Below are 19,171 nucleotides of genomic sequence, written 5' to 3' on the forward strand. Positions count from 1 at the left end.
ACTTTTTCAAACTTTAAGCTCATGTTGAGATCAATCACCTGAACGCCTCGTGCTGAGTTCAGGTGTCGCCGTTTAAAAGCATCAAAAACACAACAAGAGTTCAAAAAAAGCAAGTGTTTATATTTCAGATTAACAATGCAGGCAGCCATCTTCATCACCATCATCTTCATCATCACGGTGAAGCATTCAGGTACAGTTACAAAAATACAGCTTTATATGTACATAGAAAAAGGGTCGGCTTAGCTGAGCTTTATAAAAAATAACTATCGTACTCAACTCAAACTGGAGGCGGAGTCGATCAGCTGACAGGAAGTGACCACGGCTTTAAAGTCCACGCTGACCGGTAATAGACGGGTGGCTTCCTTCCTTCCAGACACGACAGCGGTTTCTATGAATGTTCGTTAAAGAAGCTGAAGCGTGTCGTCACATCTCAAACCCGCCGGTTCAGTCTGAGGGAACTGAACGTAGACAGAACTTTAAAGAAAAGACTAAATTATATTTAGATGTTCAGAAACCGGCAGCAGCTGGAAGGAAGGAAGTGTAAAAGCAGGAATGTAAATGTGTGATTAAAGGCTAAAAGACAGTCTGAACGTTCACGATGGTATTAATCAAAATAGATGATTAATAATAACAATCGTTTCAATATTTCTTTGTCTTATTTTAATCAAAAAATGCTCCAAAATCAACCAGTCGCAGGTTCTTTGATGTGAATGTTTATAAACTAAGAATCTATTAAATACGATCACAAGGTGACAGCTGATGATGATGTCATCAGAACATGGTTTTAAACATCTGGTTCGGTTCCGGGAATGAAGACGAGTTCTTCTACGTTCCAACATTAATTTTCTCATTGAGACTGTGAGCGAATTAATCCCCCAAAAATGTTTCCCGTTGCTTCACAAACAGCTCCATTTGGCATCCCCTTTGGGCAACGTGTTCTCAAACATGATGACGTTGGATCCGAAAAGCAAAAGCGATTATGAACAAAAACATTAAATGGGAAAAGTAGGAAAGCAGTTAAGAGTTCTTTTAGTGTCCAAAGAATCGTGGAAAAAAGATGCCGTCGTCTGTGCTGGGGATGCAAAATGGTGCAAGCTTAACGTGGCCCCAATTTATCAAGACGTTAGAGTTATGAAGGCATCAGATAAACAACCCGCGGAAAGAATAACATCACGGATGTAAAAGGGTTCAACCATTTGGGCTCCCCCCCAAAAACACAGAAGGAAGATGTTAAATTGAAGTCTTAATTCCTGCTGTATGAGTATCAGGTTTAGTGATCTTTATAGTGGCTCACTCAAGGTAGCCTGGGGAAGCAAAATGGTGCGTTAAAGCGATGTCCCGGGAACAAACATGGCTGCCTTAAGACCCCCCCCCCCCCCCAGCCGCCATTTTGCATTCCGCTTAAGAAGACGTTCATCTAGGAGTGGGAACTCACGACTGACCTCCTCCGCCATGTTTGCTTAGTCTGGTTTCAGTCTGTCTCTCCCAATGGTTTGTCCTTTTACTTTCCTCTCTCTGAAGTGTTATCATCCAATCTTTCAGGGATTCAAAATGGCGCATGACAAAACTCCTCCGCCATGTTTGTTCTCGATGGTCATCTGGTTCTGGGGAGCCATTTTGTTCCTCCTCCATGTTGTCTTTTGGGGATTCAAAATGGTGTACACTTGAAATTCTCCCGTTTCGATGTGCCCCCCCCTCTCTGTTAGGAGCTGACCTCCGCAGTCTCCCCCCCCGTCTCCACCAGAGTCACCTGACCCTCCTCCCCCTCCATGATGATGCCTCCCTCCTGCAGCACCACCATCTCCCCCTCCTCCTCCACCATGCCGGCCTCCGCCTCCTCCTCCTCATCCTCCTCCCCCCCCACCACCTCCTCTGGACTGGCTGCGTTGGCGGCGGCGCTGATGATGGCGGCGTTGTTGGCCTGAGACTGAGACATGGCCTCCAGCTTCACACGGTACTCCTCCGCCTCCTGCTCCTTACACATCAGCTGCTGACGGTACTCCTGAGCCTTCCTGTTCGCCTCCTGCAGCTGCCTCTGCAGCAACTCCTGGAGGAGGAGAAGGAGAAGCGGCATTTTTAAAACCTGTCTTTGTTTTTAACGTCAATAATATAATATTTAGTATTAATGTATGAAACTCTCCAACATGAATATTTGATCAATAAGTTTAGATTAAATTTCTCCTAAAAACTCACCAGAAACGTCATCGATAATGAGAATAATTACAGTTGTTTATGTTTAATGCATCACTTCTAGAGAAGCTGATGTGAAAGCTCTCGGTCTGATGTACTTTTGTATAAACGGTATTTATTTAAGTGTGTTTCCAGACATTCACGGCGTCTCACCGTCTCTCCTGAGTCGTTGTGGTTGTTGGTGATCTCCAGCTTCCTCTTCCTGGTGGGCGGAGCCTGAGGCTCCTCTGTCACCACCTCCTCCGTCACAGCGTTAGCCGGCACCGCCAGCACTGGAGACAGTTAATCAATACATAAATATATATACACACACACACACACTGTATATATGTACACGAGGTCACGTACTCTGCTGTCCGTGCTGCATGGTAACAAAGAAGGGGGGGGCCATCCCCCCCGTGGTCTGCAGGTTGCCATGCTGGTCCGTTACTATGGTGATGACCCTCTGACCCCCCTCGTTGACCACTGTTGCATGCTGGATGTTGGAGTCCAGAGCGCTGGCGGCCATCGCTTCCTCCGAGTCGCCTGAAGGAACACAAAGTGTTAACGTGTGAGCGCGATGCTGAATAAAGAAAAGGTTTCATCTTCCGTGCCGACGGGGATTCGAACCTGCGTTGGCTTTGTTGAGCAGCTCGGCCAGGTTCACCACCCCCCCCTGGATGCCTGGGATCCCCTGGATGATGAACTGAGGCTGGTTGGTGGTGCTGGTCTCCACGTTCATGCTCACCTGGTTCAGGTTCACCTGGTTCATGTTCACCTGGTTCTGCATTCCCTCCTGAAGACAAAAGCATTACGTTTGACTCCACGTACTTTAAAACGCCTCCCAACTAAACCGGTTCCAGTTTAGAACAAGTGGAGCTTTGAAGCCTCCAGTTCAGCCTTTTGGCCGTCGCCATCTTGTTTTTTTGTGCAACCAGTGAACAGGAAGTGACCATATCTGGACTGAGGAGGAATGACGTAGAGACGGCGTATACGTCTCTGGTAGAGACCTGTCAATCACTGTGTAGCCCCGCCCTAAAGCATCCCCTGCTTTATGGTCTGTTTGACTCTAAATGGACCATCATGTACTAAATGAACATCATGCTGTATTGAAGAAGACTTGAAACTAGAGATTGAGACCATAAACTCATGTTTACAATGTTTACTGAGGTAATAAATCAAGAGAGAAGTAGAGTAATTTTCTCATAGACTTCTATACAACCAGAGGAGTCGCCCCCTGGTGGACACTAGAGAGAATGCAGCTTTAACACATGAAGCTTTGACTTCACTTTAAAGAAGCGGAGGTTGTCTCCTGGTCTCTTCTGTCTTTGTTTACATGTGAAAATCAGCTGGTGAGGTCTGGTGTTATCGTCATTGTTTACAGACGGTATTGATCTTTTATCAGCTCCACAGATGATGTCATATCTGAACTATAAACTGTAAACAGGAAGCTCAGCTTTTATTTCTTTGTTTAGTTTATTAAAGGACGAGTTGTACTGAAGTGTCTTATTGAAGACCAACAACATTGATTAAAACCTACAAATAAAACCCAGTAAATGGAGACGTGAGGCGAGAGTCTCACCTGCAGCATCAGCATCAGCTCCGTGTTCTGGACGTCCACCGCAATGTCAAACGGCGTCTTGTCGAACTTGCTCAGAGCGTGAACATCGGCTCCGTGTTTGATGAGCGTCTCAGCGACGGAGTGGTGAGTGTGCTGAGCCGCCCAGTGAAGAGCCGTCATCTTCAGCATGTCTTTAGCATTAATGTCAGCGCCGCTCTGAACAGAGAGAAGAAGAAGACGAGTCAAGAGAAGGAGAAGAGTCAAGAGAAGACGAGTCAAGAGAAGAAGAAGACGAGTCAAGAGAAGGAGAAGAGTCAAGAGAAGACGAGTCAAGAGAAGACGAGTCAAGAGAAGAAGAAGACGAGTCAAGAGAAGAAGAAGAGTCAAGAGAAGAAGACGAAGAGTCAAGAGAAGATGAAGACGAGTTAAGAGTAGAAGACGAGTCAAGAGAAGAAGAGTCAAGACAAGAAGAAGACGAGTCAAGAGAAGAAGAAGACGAGTCAAGAGAAGAAGAAGACGAGTCAAGAGAAGAAGAGTCAAGAGAAGAAGAGTCAAGAGAAGAAGAAGACGAGTCAAGAGAAGAAGACGAGTCAAGAGAAGAAGACGAGTCAAGAGAAGAAGAGTCAAGAGAAGAAGACGAGTCAAGAGAAGAAGAAGAGTCAAGAGAAGAAGACGAGTCAAGAGAAGAAGAAGAGTCAAGAGAAGACGAGTCAAGAGAAGACGAGTCAAGAGAAGACGAGTCAAGAGAAGAAGACGACGAGTCAAGAGAAGAAGACGACGAGTCAAGAGAAGAAGACGACGAAGAGTCAAGAGAAGAAGACGAGTCAAGAGAAGAAGAAGGGTAATGTTTTAAAAGAAGAGTTAAGAGGAGAACACTAAATTTAGCTGGAGTTAAATTCACTGTCATTGAATGTTTTATGTAAAATAAATAAGGCGGAGGCTCAGAAACCCAAAATAACCAAAAGAGACCCAGATGCAGCGTCCTCACCCGGACCAGCAGCTCCACGATCACCGTGTGTCCCTCGGCGGCCGCCATGTGCAGCGGCGTGCGGTCCACTTTGGTTCGAGCATCTCTGCTGACGCCGGCTCTCAGCAGGACGTCGGCGGTGGAGTAGTGACCGTGCTGAGCGGCCAGGTGGAGCGGAGACGTCCCCAACTACAGGACACAGGAGACAGGTAATTAAGCTCTTTAGGGTTATACGTCATTACAGCGTTATTACAGCTCAAGGCCTCATGTCACTGTCCTGAAATATGATCTAAAACCACAATGATGAGGACACGAGGATGGGATTCATGTGTATATGTGTATGTATATGTGTATATATATGTGTATATGTGTGCGTATATGTGTATGTATGTGTATGTATGGGGAGCCGGGTCTTGTAGCTGCCTTTAAGTTAAGTGATGAACGTATTATTATTATTTTAGTTATTTATTCTGCTGTTTTTAAATGTATTTAATAGATATTCAGCCGGTGTTCACAACTTTATCTTCATGTGTGTAAGACATGCAAGTTAACGTGATAATAACGCGTCACCTCCGATGCACCCCCGGTAGAATGGGCGGAGCCACATCCGGGCATTTGGACCGTGCTTGGCTCGATGTGAACTTTGAATTGGAACAGCTGATGACATGTCACAAGTCCACGAGAACACAAGTACAGAGAAGTACGCATGTTGAGAAAGGCCCGCTGTTTTTCCTCATCACTCATTAGCAAACATCCAATGTGACCGGTTAGCCGTTAGCCGCTAACAGGTAGCTAACTGGTGATAGTAGGTCACAGCTGTTCTCTCTAAAACCCTTTAAAGTGAGCTCAACACATGCGTGTTGGTTATGGTTCCTCCTCTGACTATCACTAGGCTGTTGTCGTGTAACGGTGTGGAACACTCACCCAGTCGGTGGTGAACGGAGCTCCGTTGGCCATCAGGTTCCTGACCTCATCGTCTTGACCTTTCCGAGCCGCCTCCAGCAGACGCTTCCCGAGGTCCACCAGCGACATCTGACAAACACAGCAGAGACACGTGTCCTTGAATGCATCGCAACAAACAAAACACACAAACCTTCTGCGTTATCAGTTTCACATTGTTTTACTTTAATGGTAAATTTAACATCAAATGAATCACATTTATACTGTTGAGGTACTAACAGAGTACATTTACTCACTCAAGTGTTGTACTCGAGTACATTCTTGTGGAACTTGTAACGTACTTCTTTTCTGCTCCTTTATACTTTATACTTCTACTTCACTTCAGATTGTTACTTGAGTAAAAGTACAAAAGTATTAACGTCAAAATGAAAGTACCAAAAGTAAAAGTATCATGATTATCATTGTTTATAATTATTGATGAATGTGTTCATCACTTAAATGTTAAAGCTGTAGCTCTTTTTAATGTATTTATTTCATATATATTTGTGAGTAACTTCCAGGGATCAATAGACTTAATATATTAATAACATCATTTATTAGTGGATTTCATTTTGTATTATTAATCTGAATCTACAAAGACACTAAAGCTCTGACATAAACAGTTTATATATAAATATATAGAATATCAGCATGTATTAGTACTTTTACCAGTACCAGAGTATTACTAGTGTGGTATTAGTACTTTTACTTGTACCAGAGTATTACTACAGTGTGGTAGTAGTATTTTCGCTGCAGTTATGTATTTGACGGGCTTGTTGCTGTGGCTTAACTGGAAACAATGGTTCTCTTTGGTGGTAAAGGAGCTAAAGCTAAGCTAAGTTAGCTACGTTAGCCGGACCGTCGCCTGTCCGATAATGGGCCCCGCAGCGCTACACAGCGGCTGTGATTGAGACTCAACGTAGCAGGACGAGGATTTTCTCTCCGCGGCCGAGGAGCCATTTTACTGCTCCTCTCCACGGGCAGAGAGAAAGAGTCCGCCACGTGCCACGTCTCCACGATCCGTTAGTTACCACGGCGACTGTTAAAAACACGTTTCCCGCTGCACCGAAACATTAACGGCGACAGACAGGAAACCGTTTGATATTAAGTTGTTGGTTTTCCGGAGGAAGTCAGAGAGAAATCTTCCTATTTTACACACGGGAGAAAAAACTACTTCCACATCCGGTTAACTAGCGTTCTTCAAGCGCGCGCCCTCAAACCGCTCACGAGACAGAACTCGTAGAACTCGTTTAAATGAATATTATTTTAAAGACAGTTTCACGTCAGAAGACGAAGATAAATCGTCGTTTTTTTTATTCCGATCAAAGACGATAAAAGAAGCTACTTACCGCGTGCAGGTTTGTTAATACGAGCCGCAGACGTTCTTCTGCTAAGCTAACGTTAGCACGAACAAATCCCTCCGCGTCTGAAGCGTCTTTCTGCGCTCGTGTTACTTCGCGTTTAGAACAAAAATAGGTCGGTTATTGTGCACATTTTTTCTTTTAAAAAGAGTAAAACATGAACATTGTGGCACCGCCGCAGCTCGACGGGCTCCTTCGGGTATTGTTTACGGCGGAAAGTTAGCGAGCAACCCCTGGAGTAGGGACCGGATGTTATGGATGTGGCCTTCAACATAAGAGCGTTGAGTAAGATAAGACAGTAAAAAATAATAATTATGAATAAGTAATAAAACAGTAAAAATATTAAACAAGTAAAATATTATACATACAGAAGCGTTTTTTTCAATTTGTATTATTTTAACTTGTATTTATTAACATTGAAGTTTCATTGTTGTTATTTTAAGTCTTGGACAATTTATTTAGTATTCTGTTTTTTTTTTTTTTTTTTAAAGTGTATACAATATGCTGAATAAATAAAGGGAAATTAGAAATATTCGACTTAACATACTACTCCTGCTATGTTTAAATGTGACCACTCAATGATAAAGAACGCTTTTCATAATGTGACACCTTAAAACATTTCGTCAGTTCGAATTTTATACTGAAAATCCCGACAGGAAGTGCGGTCTCCGTTGACGCTGGTGTTTACCAGCTAGCTTCTGTTAGCCGTTAGCTTGTGTGCATGCAGACTGTTAGCAAGTTAAATTAAAACGTGTTTACCTTCTTTTTTATCGTAGATTCTCGCAAGATTACGTCCCCTGACGTAATTCCTGAATATCAGGTATTTCACCTGTCGAGAAGGATTTTCAAAAAATAGTTTTTTTTTTTCTGGTACAAAAATGGCGGCCTCGCGACACCGGAGGAGGAAGGAGTGAGTTAACCTCCCTGTGGGCGGGGCCTGTCCCCCCCCCCCTCCTCTGGAACAGACCTCAGGTCAGTGAGCGGCGGAGTCACAGTCCGATGGCGGGAAACTGGAGAAACGAAGACGGACCTGAGGTCAGACCTCCATGTTGTTATAAGATTATATTTTAATAAATAACATTTAAAATAACTTTGTGTGAGTTTATATACATGTATCCGCCATTTTGAACAATATTTTAAATATATGAATATATATGATTTTTAAGATATTAATTCATCAGCAGAAAACATGTTATATCTGGAATATTTATATATATATATATATTTATTTATCTCCTGGCATTTACGTTTGGTTTTTAAAATATTTAGAATATTTTACAATAAAATATTTAGTATAGAATGAATGTGGAGGACAAACAAGTATAATTTATATTATTTAGTTGATTTAATTACCAAATGCACAATCTAAATATAAGAGCTCTTGTGTTTATTGTATTTTATTTTATTATAGTTTTTTAAACCTTTTTCTTAATTTTTTGGTGGAATTTTATTTTTATTTACATATTTGTTTCAATAATTATTTGTTCATGTTGTTTGACTGTTGTACTTAACTACAAATAAAGATTGTACTTTATTATGTCGGTCACTAAATTCATTTCTCTTAATGTTTATTAATTAAAGATCTTTTTTAAACATGTGAAATAAAACATTTTTCTTTTCTGTGGAAAACAAGTGAATGATATAAATAATAATGATGAACGTGATCCATAAAAAGTGGACATAATCTTTTATTGTTGGCAGCGTTTACATTCTGATAAGATCAGCTGTTGTTTTTCCTTCTGGTGGATCCGTGATGTCCGCTGAGAAAAACATGAGAAATACATAAATAAATGAATCAATGAGATGACGTCATAGCTCAGGGTCAGAAATACATGAATAAATTAATCAATGATATGACGTCATAGCTCAGAGTCAGAAATACATAAATAAATGATTCAATGAGATGACGTCATAGCTCAGAGTCAGAAATACATAAATAAATGATTCAATGAGATGACGTCATAGCTCAGAGTCAGAAATACATAAATAAATGAATCAATGATATGACGTCAGCTCAGAGTCAGAAAAAAACAAAGGCACGAATGGAAACAGATAAAAACTGTAGTCTCAGAGGCTTTGAACACATCACCTCCTATAAATTAATTAATTAATTAATGTGACAGAAAAACATTTGTTCAATCAGTGAGAATCAGAGATCAATAGTGTTTCTGGTATTTTGTCCACCTCAGAAGGTCTGGGTGCAGGTCTGAGATCAGGTCTGGGTGCAGGTCTGAGGTCAGGTGACCTGGATCTGTATCACACAGTGAGTTCAGGGACGCTGGTTACATTTAAATTATAATATGTTAATAAATAATTAATTAATCATAAAACGTTACGACTCTCATTTTGACTTATTTCAATGATGAAACATTTATAAAACTGTTCATTATTATTATTAATAACAATAAATAAACTGTCCTCTGTGTGTTTGTATGTTTACAGCATTAAAACTAATTAAACCAGATTTCAAACTGTTTTATTCTAATCCAGTGGGTTTATGTTTCATCAAGCATGTGTTCTCTTATTGATAACCAGCTTCATGACTTATAATAGTTATTATAGTTATAATTAAGACCGGAAGAGAGACGGATGAAGCTGGACTCACGTTGGGATACAGACTCCTGGTTATAAACACACTGTTGATGTATAATAATAATAATAATAATAATAATAATAATAAAGTTCAGACAGAAGATTCAGAATCAGACACGAAGCTGTGGGAGTTGAATCTGAACCAGGATCAGTCTCTGCAGCCCTCTGTCCGCACGCTTTTAATGTGAAAACCACGCTCTTATTTTGGTGACTTCCTGAAACAGTCACATAGGGCTGATCTGGGGTCAGGGGTCAGAGGTCAGGTGATGTGTTTCAGAGCAGCAGCTTGAGGTCGGCCAGCAGAGCGTCCACGTCGGCGATCGGAGCTCTCCAATAATTAAAGGACGAAAACTCAGTCATCTCACCCTGCAAACAGACAGACAGTCAGAGAGACATTCAGAGAGACAGACAGAGAGACAGTCAGTCAGAGAGACAGACAGACAGTCAGTCAGAGAGACAGAGAGACAGACAGAGAGACAGACAGGCAGGGAGACAGACAGACAGACAGTCAGAGAGACAGACAGAGAGACAGACAGAGACAGACAGGCAGGGAGACACACAGAGAGACAGAGACAGACAGTCAGACAGGCAGGGAGACAGACAGAGAGACAGACAGACAGACAGAGAGGCAGACAGACAGACAGACAGACAGACAGACAGGCAGACAGACAGATTATTAAAGAGCAAAGAAAGGAAGAGAACACAGAATTTAGAACCTCTTAAAGGTTAGTTAAATAAAAACCTAATATGTTGAAATAAAATGGATACAGATCAGTCTGAACCGGCCTGGATGGGTCTGGATCGATTATGAAGGCAAATCACTGTCAAAATCCGAGAGCGCAAATGAGATCCATGCGCGCGCGAAAATCAAACAGCCGCGCGCATATTTTATCAATTAGATGTAGAGATACAATGGCGACTGGGTCCGCCCACTTACTGTCAAAAAGAAAAACTGCGAGCGAGCGAGCAGGAAAAAGCCTCGCGAGCGACTTTTGCTCGCGCGAGAGTGAATTCTGCTCGCGGAGTGACGTAAAAGCGCTCGTCATTTGCGCTCTCGGATTTTGACAGTGATTTGCCTTCATAATCGATCTAGATCGGTCAGGATCGATCTGGTTCAGTCTAAACCGGTCTGGATCGGTCCGGACTGGTCTGGATCGGTCTGAACCGGCCTAGATGGGTCTGGATCGATCTAGATCGGTCAGGATCGATCTGGACTGGTCTGGATGGGTCTGGATCGATCAGGATCAATCTGGTTCGGTCTAAACCGGTCCGGATCGGTCCGGACTGGTCTGGATCGGTCTGAACCGGTCTGAATGGGTCCGTCCCCTCACCTCCTCATTCTTAGTCCTCAGCGTGGACGACTTGTCCTTTCCTTTGATGCTATTGGCCGGCAGAGCGCCAGTCAAGCCGATGTCCTCCAGCTCCGACAGGTCGAGGGCTGCAATTGGCTGCCTCCAGAACAGGAAGGAGTCGTACTGACTTCTGGATTTCTGCATCGTGTTTCAGTCTGAAGGGAAAGAAACGGGAAGTTTACAACACGAAATATAAAAACACAAAGACGACTGTCTCTGTCTCTCTGTCTGTCAGTCTCTCTGTCTGCCTCTTTTTGTCTGTCAGGTCAGTAAATCTCTCCAGTTTATTTTAAACTTGGTTTTATTTTTAGTCTTCAACGTGTTTACAGACCTCACAACTCTATTTTTATAAAGAGACTTGAGTTTAAACTAAACTAACAGACTTTCTGTTAGAGAAATTTCATTCAACATTCAGACAAACAAACAACATCTGGATTATCAGCTGATCACTGATCGAACCACAGCTGACTCCTCCTTTAATAGAGCTGAGAAATACAACAGGCCATGAACGCCTCAGAGTTAAAGCAGCAGACCATCAGATCAACGTGTTATATATTATAATATAATCTATATTTATACTTGTATGTCTTAATTATAACTGTTATAAATACACACAAACATATTTAAATATGTATGTATATTTATATTCAGACTCTTCCAGTGAGTCTAAAACAGAAACTGGGTCATGATGTCCCTGCGGCCTGAAATAAACCTCCTGATGGTTCCTTCACAGACCACCTTCACCAGACTACCATCACCAGACTATCATCACCAGACTACCATCACCAGACTACCTTCACCGGACTACCTTCACGAGACTACCATCACCAGGCTACCATCACCAGACTACCATCACCAGACTGCCATCACAGACTACCATCACCAGACTACCATCACCAGACTACCATCACCAGGCTACCATCACCAGACTACCATCACCAGACTACTATCACCAGACGACCTTCACAGACTACCTTCACCAGACTACCATCACCGGACGACCTTCACCAGACTACCTTCACAGACTACCATCACCAGACTACCATCACCAGGCTACCATCACCAGACTACCATCACCAGACTACTATCACCAGACGACCTTCACAGACTACCTTCACCAGACTACCATCACCAGACGACCTTCACCAGACTACCTTCACAGACTACCATCACAGACTACCATCACAGACTACCTTCACCAGACTACCTTCACAGACTACCATCACCAGACTACCATCACCAGACTACCTTCACCAGGCTACCATCACCAGACTACCATCACCAGACTACCATCACCAGACGACCTTCACAGACTACCTTCACCAGATGACCTTCACCAGACTACCTTCACAGACTACCATCACAGACTACCTTCACCAGACTACCTTCACCAGGCTACCATCACCAGACTACCTTCATCAGACTACCTTCACCAGGCTACCATCACCAGACTACCATCACCAGACTACCATCACCAGGCTACCATCACCAGACTACCATCACCAGACTACTATCACCAGACGACCTTCACAGACTACCTTCACCAGACTACCATCACCAGACGACCTTCACCAGACTACCTTCACAGACTACCATCACAGACTACCATCACAGACTACCTTCACCAGACTACCTTCACCAGACTACCTTCACAGACTACCATCACCAGACGACCTTCACCAGACTACCTTCACAGACTACCATCACAGACTACCTTCACCAGACTACCTTCACCAGACTACCATCACCAGACGACCTTCACCAGACTACCTTCACAGACTACCATCACAGACTACCTTCACCAGACTACCTTCACCAGACTACCTTCACCAGGCTACCATCACCAGGCTACCATCACCAGACTACCTTCACAGACTACCATCACCAGACTACCTTCACCAGACTACCTTCACCAGACTACCTTCACAGACTACCATCACCAGACTACCATCACCAGACTACCTTCACCAGACTACCTTCACCAGACTACCTTCACCAGGCTACCATCACCAGACTACCATCACCAGACGACCTTCACAGACTACCTTCACCAGACTACCATCACCAGACGACCTTCACCAGACTACCTTCACCAGGCTACCTTCACCAGGCTACCATCACCAGGCTACCATCACCAGACTACCTTCACAGACTACCATCACCAGACTACCTTCACCAGACTACCATCACCAGGCTACCATCACCAGACTACCATCACCAGACTACCTTCACCAGACTACCATCACCAGACTACCATCACCAGACTACCTTCACCAGGCTACCATCACCAGGCTACCATCACCAGACTACCTTCACAGACTACCATCACCAGACTACCTTCACCAGACTACCTTCACCAGGCTACCATCACCAGGCTACCATCACCAGACTACCTTCACCAGACTACCATCACAGACTACCTTCACCAGACTACCTTCACCAGACTACCTTCACAGACTACCATCACCAGACTACCATCACCAGACTACCTTCACCAGACTACCTTCACCAGGCTACCATCACCAGACTACCATCACCAGACTACCATCACCAGACGACCTTCACAGACTACCTTCACCAGATGACCTTCACCAGATGACCTTCACCAGACTACCTTCACAGACTACCATCACAGACTACCTTCACCAGACTACCTTCACCAGACTACCTTCACCAGGCTACCATCACCAGACTACCTTCACCAGGCTACCATCACCAGACTACCATCACCAGGCTACCATCACCAGACTACCATCACCAGACTACCATCACCAGACTACTATCACCAGACGACCTTCACAGACTACCTTCACCAGACTACCATCACCAGACGACCTTCACCAGACTACCTTCACAGACTGCCATCACAGACTACCATCACAGACTACCTTCACCAGACTACCTTCACAGACTACCATCACCAGACTACCATCACCAGACTACCTTCACCAGGCTACCATCACCAGACTACCATCACCAGACTACCATCACCAGACGACCTTCACCAGACGACCTTCACCAGACTACCTTCACAGACTACCATCACAGACTACCTTCACCAGACTACCTTCACCAGACTACCTTCACCAGACTACCATCACCAGACGACCTTCACCAGACTACCTTCACAGACTACCATCACAGACTACCTTCACCAGACTACCTTCACCAGACTACCTTCACCAGGCTACCATCACCAGGCTACCATCACCAGACTACCTTCACAGACTACCATCACCAGACTACCTTCACCAGACTACCTTCACCAGACTACCATCACCAGACTACCATCACAGACTACCTTCACCAGACTACCTTCACCAGACTACCTTCACCAGGCTACCATCACCAGACTACCTTCACAGACTACCATCACCAGACTACCTTCACCAGACTACCTTCACCAGACTACCATCACCAGACTACCATCACCAGACTACCTTCACCAGGCTACCATCACCAGACTACCATCACCAGACGACCTTCACAGACTACCTTCACCAGACGACCATCACCAGACGACCTTCACCAGACTACCTTCACAGACTACCTTCACCAGACTACCATCACCAGACTACCATCACAGACTACCTTCACAGACTACCTTCACCAGACTACCATCACCAGGCTACCATCACCAGACTACCTTCACCAGACTACCTTCACCAGGCTACCATCACCAGGCTACCATCACCAGACTACCATCACCAGACTACCATCACAGACTACCATCACCAGACTACCATCACCAGACTACCTTCACCAGGCTACCATCACCAGGCTACCATCACCAGACTACCTTCACAGACTACCATCACCAGACTACCTTCACCAGACTACCTTCACCAGGCTACCTTCACCAGGCTACCATCACCAGACTACCATCACCAGACTACCTTCACCAGACTACCATCACAGACTACCATCACCAGACTACCTTCACCAGGCTACCATCACCAGGCTACCATCACCAGACTACCTTCACAGACTACAATCACCAGACTACCTTCACCAGACTACCTTCACCAGGCTACCATCACCAGGCTACCATCACCAGACTACCATCACCAGACTACCTTCACCAGACTACCATCACAGACTACCATCACCAGACTACCTTCACCAGACTACCTTCACCAGACTACCATCACAGACTACCATCACCAGACTACCATCACCAGACTACCATCACAGACTACCATCACCAGACTACCTTCACAGACTACCTTCACCAGACTACCATCACAGACTACCATCACAGACTACCATCACCAGACTACCTTCACCAGACTACCTTCACCAGACTACCATCACAGACTACCATCACCAGACTACCTTCACCAGACTACCTTCACCAGGCTACCATCACCAGGCTACCATCACCAGACTACCATCACCAGACTACCTTCACCAGACTACCATCACAGACTACCATCACCAGACTACCTTCACCAGACTACCTTCACCAGACTACCATCACAGACTACCATCACCAGACTACCATCACCAGACTACCATCACAGACTACCATCACCAGACTACCTTCACAGACTACCTTCACCAGACTACCATCACAGACTACCATCACAGACTACCTTCACCAGACTACCTTCACCAGACTACCATCACAGACTACCATCACAGACTACCATCACAGACTACCATCACCAGACTACCTTCACCAGACTACCTTCACCAGACTACCATCACCAGAATAAGGATTTAACGTTCTGCTTTATTCTGTTGGTCCACAGTCTCATTCTGATGATGACCGACGACACAATGATTTATGATTCATATATATTAATTTGTTTCTGTTATTGATTATGTGTTTAAACTGAGGGATGCATTGATCTCATTGATTGGTTGTTTTAGAGGCGTTGGCTCATCATCGGCTTCTTCTGGCTCATGCACGCGCCGATGATGCAGCCGATAAAAGCCGAATTTACACGATGATTTACTGACATTAAATCAAACTTAAATATTCAGATTTGAACGTTAAATATTCAGATGTTGACATGACGTTTGTCTTTTTAAAGGGTTTAATGAGCAGCAGGTTCCTCTGACGGAACGTGTCGGTCAACATGAAAGGATGGTACGTGAGTGACGTGTGTTTACCTCCGTGTTTCCGGTGAGAAAATAAAAGGTTTCTGAGAGTTTCTTCTTCTTCTTTGTTCTTCTGCCTCTTTCCCCTCTGTCGCTTCAGACGCTGATGCTCTGCTGCTGCAGGTTAAAAGAGCTCTGCGCACGCGTCAAGCTCACCTGAATATACACCAGGGTTTCCGTTTGGACTTTTCAAAATAAAAGCCCTGGGTAGTTCGTGCTTTTACTTTTTTCTCTCTTTAGTAGATTAACTCATTTATGATTTTAATAAACACACTCCAACATGTTTACACATTAGAGAGAAAAAAGCCTGTTTAAGTGATTTTAAACATAAGTTAATATTTCATTTTTATTATTTGATCTGTAGTCCCTGAAATAATGAAACATGAAACAGTTTAAAGGCACGCAGAGCAATAATCAAATATCATATTAATGTTACCAAAATACTTTATTATGTAGTATGAGGTAATAATAATAATAATAATAATAATAATGCATTTTATTTGTAACGCACTTTTCATAAAACAAATCTCAGAGTGCCACAGAGCCAGTACATAGTAAAAAACATAGTTAAAACAAACTATAATAAAATAACTAGTAAGCATAAAAAAAAACAGTGAATGAACAGAAACACAAAAGAAATAACAATAAAAACAATAAACTTTTAGTTGTAAAACACCTTAAAGTGTACATCGTCTATACTTTACTATTGCCTATTGTGAACATTCTCACCATTTATGACTAACACTGCCAAGTCTTCACCCAGAGAACTCACCTTAAGCTCCTCTGCATGTTTCAGTCGTCACATCTTATCGCACCGTTAACGGACAGGGGAAGAGGGGTACATGGTTCTAAAGGACCAGAACACTGTTTTGGTTTCAATCTCTTACTAAATGTAAGGCTGTGTTTTTATTTCTGGTTTTCATACAAGATTCACATACAACAATTTCAATTCAATGAAATGGTTACAGTGGCTACAAGAACTAACTCTAGCATTCCTCTCTGTCAGCCTTCACTGATTTTGTAATGAGGTATTCTTCAGTCAGCTCTCTGACTTTTCCATTCTCTAGTTGGGGGAGAAGCCCCAATCTCACAGTTTTCCTGCTGCTTTTTATGCTGCTCTAAGGCTGGCACCTCCTTCATTTCATGTGTCACTCACACATGAGTCCTCCTCTCTCTAGAGCTGACACAGAATGTAACTGGTGGTAACTGGTTTGATCCTGCTAGAACCAGAAGCACTGTAAGGCTCAAGTGACTATTTTAAACAAAGTGTCTAACTCTAAACAGTTTATATGTTAAATCACAGCTATCATAAAATAAAACAATTCACATTATGATGGTTCTAAAAAGTGTAAACATGCTATATGTTGTGCTGGTTAAAGAGGAAGTAAAAAACCATCAATATTAAAATCAAAATGAAGAAGATAGAAAAACGTGTTAAATGTTTTAGTTCTAAGTGTATATTTTTATATATGTTAAATGTAAGGATTAATAAATGAATATGAAATATGATATTTAATTGATATTGTTATTTTAACAATATTTAAGAAGACATGCTTAGTTTGAGCTTCAAAAGTTACACATTTATTTTGAAAGACGTGCTAATTTCCGGTGTGTTCGGTATATGTTTCTGGCTCTCACACACACACACACACACACACTCACACCCACACACACACACACACACACTCACACCCACACACACACACAAACACACACACTCACACATCTGAACATCACCACTGTCCCTTTAAGAGCTGGGGGACCCTTTAATGTTAAAGCTGTTCTATTGTTCTCTATTGTGCTTTGACTCCAGTACTCTAACCTTCATCCTGGACCTTCGTCATCCTCACGTGGACTCTTCTTCTTTGTTTTTATGTTGTAAAAAATAGAAATATGAAACATGAAACATAAATGTACCGAGTGTGCTGAGTCAGCAGGAGGAGCTGTTTGACTGGAAACAAACAGAGAGAGAGAGAGAGAAAAGGAAGTCCTTGAGAGGAAATCTGTGTCAGTTTCCTGGTTGGAGCCACACCTCAAAGAGAGAGCGAGAGAGAGAGAGAGATAGAGAGAGAGACAGAGAGAGAGAGAGAGAGAGAGAGGGAGAGAGAGAGAAAGAGAGAGACAGAGAGACAGAGAGAGAGAGAGAGAGACAGAGAGAGAGAGACTCTGGTCTACAGCTGGTTCTGGTCTCAGTCTGCAGCTTCCAGTCCGACGCTCTGCTTCCTGTCTGATCTCCTCCGGTGAGTCTTTATTCTTCAATCTGCTTCATCTTCACGTCAACATGCAGCTAAAGAACTTCAGCTCCAAAGAGAGGACAGAGCTCTGCTCTCTCCTTCAGGTGAAGGAGACTTCTCTGTGAGACATTTTAAATGAAACGAAGACACTTTAAGGGTTTTATTTAATCTATTATACTTATTACAACTAGAACACATGTAATAACAAGTTAATAAACCTGCAGACTTTTGATTTTTAAAGAAATAATAACACATTTATTTAAATATGAGTGTAAATTAAGGGATTATTGAGTCAGAATCAGAATCAGAACTGTTTATTGCCACGGTAAGTTGCACATACAAGGAATTTGACATGACGAGTGGTGCATCACATTAACAATCAACACAGTGCAAAAAGTAGAAACATATTAAAATGTACAGTAAAATATAAAGTCCTTTGCTGTTTATTTTACACTGTTTTCTGTTAACCGTCCTTTGGTTCTTAATCAGGTCACAAAATCTGATGGGGGGCAGAATTAACTGTCACACCGGTGTTGCTCTCATTAGCATCTTTGCTAGTTTGTATTTTTGAGTCTTCAGGTAGTTTGAATTTCTTCTTTCTTTCATCAACTAAATCTGTGTGTCAGACAATAAGTTTCATCACTTTGTGTCCAGGATGTGGTTAGCTTAGCTTAGCTTAGCACAAAGACTGGAAGCAGGGGGAAACTGTTAGCCTAGCTCCATCTAGCCTAGCTGCAGAGATCAGGAGCAATTCAGATAAAATGCTTCAGGAGCTAAAAGTGTCCTGTCTCTGAAACACGGTGACAGGTCTGGAGTCAGTTCAGAGACGATCTGAGTCTGAATCACAAACCGCTTCATTATGAGTCACTTTTTCACATTTAAGGACTCTG

General features: G+C 43.1%; 3 protein-coding genes across 7 annotated transcripts in view; 1 reads left to right on the forward strand and 2 right to left on the reverse strand.

Moving 5' to 3' along the window:
• Nucleotides 1-99: 99 nt before the first annotated feature.
• gabpb2a (GA binding protein transcription factor subunit beta 2a) lies at nucleotides 100-7,914 on the reverse strand. Of its 4 annotated transcripts, none has more exons than XM_076075578.1 (9): nucleotides 7,757-7,914; nucleotides 5,622-5,729; nucleotides 5,268-5,354; nucleotides 4,719-4,886; nucleotides 3,752-3,946; nucleotides 2,800-2,965; nucleotides 2,539-2,715; nucleotides 2,344-2,462; nucleotides 100-2,047 (listed from the first exon to the last, which is right to left on the reverse strand). In XM_076075578.1, exons 2-9 carry the CDS (start codon nucleotides 5,727-5,729, stop codon nucleotides 1,703-1,705), a joined length of 1,365 nt encoding a protein of 454 aa, XP_075931693.1. In that variant the 5' UTR covers nucleotides 7,757-7,914; the 3' UTR covers nucleotides 100-1,702. The 4 variants fall into 4 exon arrangements, with proteins under 4 accessions (XP_075931693.1, XP_075931692.1, XP_075931695.1 ...); XM_076075577.1 differs by having other exon boundaries at nucleotides 6,986-7,907; XM_076075580.1 differs by lacking the exon at nucleotides 5,268-5,354 and having other exon boundaries at nucleotides 7,757-7,913.
• Nucleotides 7,915-8,667: 753 nt separating this feature from the next.
• On the reverse strand, nucleotides 8,668-16,168 carry mllt11 (MLLT11 transcription factor 7 cofactor). Of its 2 annotated transcripts, none has more exons than XM_076075607.1 (3): nucleotides 16,060-16,168; nucleotides 10,921-11,096; nucleotides 8,668-8,757 (listed from the first exon to the last, which is right to left on the reverse strand). In XM_076075607.1, exons 2-3 carry the CDS (start codon nucleotides 11,083-11,085, stop codon nucleotides 8,686-8,688), a joined length of 237 nt encoding a protein of 78 aa, XP_075931722.1. In that variant the 5' UTR covers nucleotides 11,086-11,096; nucleotides 16,060-16,168; the 3' UTR covers nucleotides 8,668-8,685. The 2 variants fall into 2 exon arrangements, with proteins under 2 accessions (XP_075931722.1, XP_075931721.1); XM_076075606.1 differs by having other exon boundaries at nucleotides 8,668-9,955.
• A 1,938-nt stretch (nucleotides 16,169-18,106) lies between these two features.
• Nucleotides 18,107-19,171, forward strand: part of cdc42se1 (CDC42 small effector 1) — a 17,316-nt gene continuing 16,251 nt past the window's right edge. The window contains exon 1 of the mRNA XM_076075603.1: nucleotides 18,107-18,287. The gene's annotated coding sequence lies outside the window, so the exon portion shown is untranslated. The remainder of the gene's footprint in view (nucleotides 18,288-19,171) is intronic.

The sequence above is a fragment of the Anarhichas minor genome, unplaced genomic scaffold (assembly GCF_050575085.1).
Source record: "Anarhichas minor isolate MPS153535 unplaced genomic scaffold, ASM5057508v1 ptg000053l, whole genome shotgun sequence".
NCBI lineage: Eukaryota > Metazoa > Chordata > Actinopteri > Perciformes > Anarhichadidae > Anarhichas > Anarhichas minor.

Bases quoted from the DNA above. Each gene is read 5' to 3' on its own strand.
- gabpb2a (XM_076075578.1), bottom strand. From the start codon at position 5,729: ATGTCGCTGGTGGACCTCGGGAAGCGTCTGCTGGAGGCGGCTCGGAAA. The intron at 4,887-5,267 runs GTGACGCGTTAT...TGTGTCCTGTAG, and splicing joins CTACCGGGGGTGCATCGGAG to TTGGGGACGTCTCCGCTCCA. The intron at 2,463-2,538 runs GTACGTGACCTC...AACTGTCTCCAG, and splicing joins CATGCAGCACGGACAGCAGA to TGCTGGCGGTGCCGGCTAAC.
- mllt11 (XM_076075606.1), bottom strand. From the start codon at position 11,085: ATGCAGAAATCCAGAAGTCAGTACGACTCCTTCCTGTTCTGGAGGCAG. The intron at 9,956-10,920 runs GTGAGGGGACGG...GTCTGTTTGCAG, and splicing joins TGAGGACTAAGAATGAGGAG to GGTGAGATGACTGAGTTTTC.